This window comes from Lathyrus oleraceus, chromosome 2 (assembly GCF_024323335.1).
Source record: "Lathyrus oleraceus cultivar Zhongwan6 chromosome 2, CAAS_Psat_ZW6_1.0, whole genome shotgun sequence".
NCBI lineage: Eukaryota > Viridiplantae > Streptophyta > Magnoliopsida > Fabales > Fabaceae > Lathyrus > Lathyrus oleraceus.
The window spans coordinates 28,417,353-28,422,116 of NC_066580.1; the positions used below are offsets into that span (position 1 = coordinate 28,417,353).

At 29.9% G+C, this 4,764-nt stretch overlaps 1 protein-coding gene across 2 annotated transcripts; it reads left to right on the top strand.

The window, feature by feature from the left end:
* Window positions 1-935: 935 nt before the first annotated feature.
* Window positions 936-4,546, top strand: LOC127117839 (hydroxyproline O-arabinosyltransferase NOD3). Of its 2 annotated transcripts, none has more exons than NM_001427339.1 (9): window positions 936-1,366; window positions 1,568-2,120; window positions 2,912-2,979; window positions 3,065-3,266; window positions 3,366-3,463; window positions 3,587-3,656; window positions 3,774-3,845; window positions 3,938-4,051; window positions 4,132-4,546. In NM_001427339.1, exons 2-9 carry the CDS (start codon window positions 1,743-1,745, stop codon window positions 4,201-4,203), a joined length of 1,074 nt encoding a protein of 357 aa, NP_001414268.1. In that variant the 5' UTR covers window positions 936-1,366; window positions 1,568-1,742; the 3' UTR covers window positions 4,204-4,546. The 2 variants fall into 2 exon arrangements, with proteins under 2 accessions (NP_001414268.1, XP_050903914.1); XM_051047957.1 differs by having other exon boundaries at window positions 990-1,370; window positions 4,132-4,388.
* The last annotated feature ends 218 nt before the right edge of the window (window positions 4,547-4,764 follow it).

The window sequence follows — 4,764 nt, forward strand, 5'->3', positions numbered from 1 at the left end:
CAATGGGCTATTCTTAAAACATATTATTATAACACACAATTTTTCTTTTTTTTTAGTATTATACATTTTTAAGAATGATTTTAAATTTAAGATTTTAAATTGAGTTGGTAATATCTTTATTATTTCATTCAAATGTTATTATATTGAGTAATAGTGGTTTGAGAAATATGCTTGTTATTTTATTTACATGATAAAATAAGTAAATTTAATCAATATTTTTAATCAAGGTATATGTGTTTGTTTTGTTCTTAATTGAATTTAGAGGAAATTTATATATTTTTCAAAAATAGTTTAATTATAAATATTAATAATTTATTTATATTAATTGAATTTTAGATCAGATCACATCTATGTAACTAAACAAAAAAATTTTAATTGAGCTACTCCATCAATTTCTTAAATATATATATATATATATATATATATATATATATATATATATATATATATATTATATATATATATATATATATATTATATATATATATATATATATATATATATATATATATATATATATATATATATATATATATATATATATATTACCAAAAGAAGAAAAAAATCCAAACTCCTAACTAAGCAAAAATAATCAAATGCAAATTTATTAAAAATATTCTAAATTACCAAAAATAATATATATTACTTAATCATATTTAACTTTGTAATATTAGGAAATAGTAATTTTATTAATCAAGGAACAATTTTTTTATGTACACTTTAACAATGTACAATGAACTCACACTTTAACATATTTAATATTACTTTCATTTTAACAAAAAACTTATTTTAAAATAAATACTATTTTTTATTTTTAATATAATATATTTTTCTAAATTTTCCATCTAAATATTACTCACAAGTATATATATATATATCAACTTAAAAGTCTTAAAAGAATGATATTTTGAAACATTCCTAGCTCTTACCTCTTTTTCCTAGACAACTATTCCTTTCAATTTATTAATTTCTATAATTATAAAGTTGAATGAAACATTTTCATTTCTCTAAACTCTCACCCCATCCTCCCAATATGGTATGAGAAATTCCATTTCACTTTCCTCATACATTACTTTACCACTTATTTCAATTATTTTTCTAGTCACACACAGTCTTAATCTCACTCACACAAACCCTTCAAAACTTCAACCTTACTTGTTCTTTTTCCACTAATCACTCAACAATTTCATTGCATTGCTTTTCATGTTCTAAACTAAAACCCCAAAATTCCATTTTTCTCATTTTCATTTCATCAAACACTTGCTACCCATTTTCTATATTCATCCAAATTTCGTTCTTTTTTGTCTCTTCTTTCTCATTGGAGTGCCTTGGATTGACGCACATCATCAGATCCGTTTACGTTTACGTGAGTGAGTCTTTATTTGACAATTCAACTATGAATTTGGTTTCTGATTTTGGGGTTTTATAAAAATTGTGTTTTTTTTTTCTTTCAATTCATTGATTTCTGTTGTAACTGCTTTGTAGGGTTGTGTCTGTGTCACATTCACTGTATGTATATGTATATATGTATATGTATATGTAACACCTTTTGTTTGCTTTGTTGCAGATTTTTCTTGTGGAAGAAATAACTCAAACAAAGGCTTGTTTTGTTTGTATTGATTATTAGTATGAATGAAATTAAGCTGTGATTTTGAAGAACTGCAGAGTTTTTAATCTGAATTCTGTGAATTTTCAGAAACAAGAATTGGGTAGTGTTTATAGTTGGATTGGAGATTGAGAAAATGATTGTGAGGAAAAGCCTAGGGAGGGTAAAGTCAGTACTTATCCTGCTTATGGTGTTGGGATTTTTCTTTGCGACTTATAATTTGGTTTCGATGATAGTAGGACATAAAGTAGGAAGTGATTTGGGATCTATTGTTGATGGCAAAGTGGAGTTTACGAATACGAAATCTAAATTCCATGTTGCTGTTACTGCAACCGATGCTGCTTACAGTCAATGGCAATGTAGGATTATGTATTATTGGTATAAGAAGGCGAAGGATATGCCTGGATCAGCTATGGGAAAGTTCACCCGGATTCTGCATTCAGGAAAGGAAGATCAGTTGATGAATGAGATTCCTACTTTTGTTGTTGATCCTCTTCCGGATGGTTTGGATAGGGTATGTGCTTTTACATTTATACCTTTTCGGATGTTATTTTTGTGATTTTTGATGTAATCTAAAGTTTACGAATCCTGACATAAAGAATAGTACGAGCGAATAATGATTTTCTTATGAGTAGAAATCGAACTTATGTCTGAGATTTGCAATACTCACACACACTACGCACCAACCATTTGCGCTAGACCCCGGTAGGAGAAAAGAATAACATAGTTGTTTGATTAGAATAATTTATTGCATAAGGTTTAGTCATTTAAGTTTGAAATCAACCAGTGTTATCAAATATCCGCAATTGCGGGCCTATGGCGGATATACGTGGCATTTTTTGGGCTCACCGCAATGGTATATATCGGCTGATATTATAGGTTTTTCCATCATAATCCGCTATAATGATGCTGCAAAGCGTCTGGTATGGCGGGATTTTGGCTCTCCACCATGGACAACACTGAATTCAACATATCTTGTACATTAAGTTGTATAAAAAGATTAACAGAAAATTGGAACAGTGGATAGAAAGAAGTACCCTCCGGATGATTTCTTTATAATCCAAGCTTTATGATTGTGGTAGTGTCAAGTGTTATAATCATTGTAAATATAGTTTGTTTTTCTAAAACTGATGAAGAAATCTCCCTTGCCTTAATGGAAATGCAAATGGAAATATGGCACTTATTATTTTTAAATAGTAGGTGGTGATTGACACTTAAGCGCTATAGTCACTATCCAAGAACACTGATCCACTACATCATGAATATCATTGTTCTTGATCTTTCTATATTTTTGTTTTGGTTCAGGGTTATATAGTCCTAAATAGACCATGGGCCTTTGTTCAATGGCTGGAGAAAGCGGTTATCGATGAAGAGTAAGTGTTTTAATTTTCTAGAATTTATATGTTTTTTCTTTCAAGAATGAAATCTAAGAAGCTGTGCATTTTATGATTTGTGCAGATATATTCTGATGGCAGAACCTGATCACATATTTGTTAATCCTTTGCCTAATTTGGCTTCAGAAAACGAACCGGCAGGATATCCATTTTTCTATATAAAACCAGCCGAAAATGAGAAAATTATGAGAAAATTCTATCCTAAGGAAAAAGGTCCTGTTACTGATGTTGATCCCATTGGCAATTCCCCCGTTATAATCCACAAGGTGAAGTTTCAATTTATAATAGCTTGCATATTGTGACCGATTAAATTTAGTTTAAATATGTTCAATTCCTCCAAGGGTTTGATTTTTCTGTATCATCAGTATTTGTTGGAGGAAATAGCTCCCACCTGGGTGAACGTTTCGTTGAGAATGAAAGATGATCCAGAGACTGATAAAGTTTTCGGATGGGTGCTTGAAATGTAAGTATTACGAATTACAGTAGAAAATCAACACGCGACGGCTTTATGCCTTGTTACTTTCGACAATGGTCAGTACTGATATAGGTCTAACCTTCTACTACTTTAACTCTCTTTCGAATAAAGGTATGCTTATGCTGTAGCGTCTGCGTTGCATGGTATAAAGCATACTCTGCGGAAAGACTTTATGCTGCAGGTTCGAATTTCTCATATCAACTAGTATTTTTCTTTTTCTTTTTCTTTTCTCCCATTTCTCTCTGTTTTTACTTAACAAATTCGTAAAGTTTGTCAATGAATCATTGAAAATTTTCAGCCGCCATGGGACTTAGAGGTAGGGAAGACGTTTATCATACATTATACATATGGATGTGACTACAATTTGAAGGTGAGTTCATTTCTTTTTCCTTTAACCTATTTCGGCCTTGCATTCTTAGTTTGATTATCGGGTAATTTACTTGTTATCGATTCTTCATCTAGGGGAAACTGACATATGGGAAGATTGGAGAATGGCGTTTTGACAAGAGATCATATCTGATGTCTCCTCCTCCTAAAAACATTTCCTTACCACCTCCCGGAGTTCCCGAAAGTGTCGTAAGTCTAGAATTCGACATGACTCTGTAACATGTTAAGTTTCACCATATTAATAGATTCTGTAATGATAATTTTTGCAGGTGAGGCTAGTAAAGATGGTCAATGAGGCTACTGCAAACATACCTAATTGGGATTCATTAAATAGAAGCTAAGAGAAAGCTAACAAATCATAAACACTTATTAGGTTTCAAAATAGATTAGTTTATGCAAAATACAAAGGCGATTTTGTGCTTGCTTTGAAGATAGATCTTTTTAATAGCCATATTATTATTTTGCATTCAAACTTGTACAAGACATTTATTTACGGTCTATTCAAATATATCTTAGATTTCTTTCACCCCACCATTAATCTTTATTTCACTTTGATACTGCTTTTTATTAGATATGTAATTCAGTTTTAAAAGTTAAATGTTAGCTATAATGTGGTTAGATAATTATAATAAACTTTGTAGTTACTATGGGTTTTGGTTACTACGAGGGATGTATTTGGATCTGGATCGGTTTGGATCGGTTTTTGGGTAAAAAAATATTTAAATCGATAATATTTCTATTGGTTTGGTTTGCTTTTTAGTATTTTTCAAAACTAAAATCGAATCAAATTAATCGATTTGGTTTAATTCGGTTGATCGATTTATATATATATTTTTAGTATATAAATTTTTGTATTCTGTGCTATTATATTTTTCATTGTAATTTCAGTTATTATTTTTTTA

Excerpts from the sequence above, each read along its gene's own strand:
- LOC127117839 (NM_001427339.1), top strand. The coding sequence starts at position 1,743 with ATGATTGTGAGGAAAAGCCTAGGGAGGGTAAAGTCAGTACTTATCCTG. Across the intron at positions 2,121-2,911 it reads TTCCGGATGGTTTGGATAGG|GGTTATATAGTCCTAAATAG; the intron begins GTATGTGCTTTT and ends GTTTTGGTTCAG. Across the intron at positions 3,464-3,586 it reads TTCGGATGGGTGCTTGAAAT|GTATGCTTATGCTGTAGCGT; the intron begins GTAAGTATTACG and ends TTTCGAATAAAG.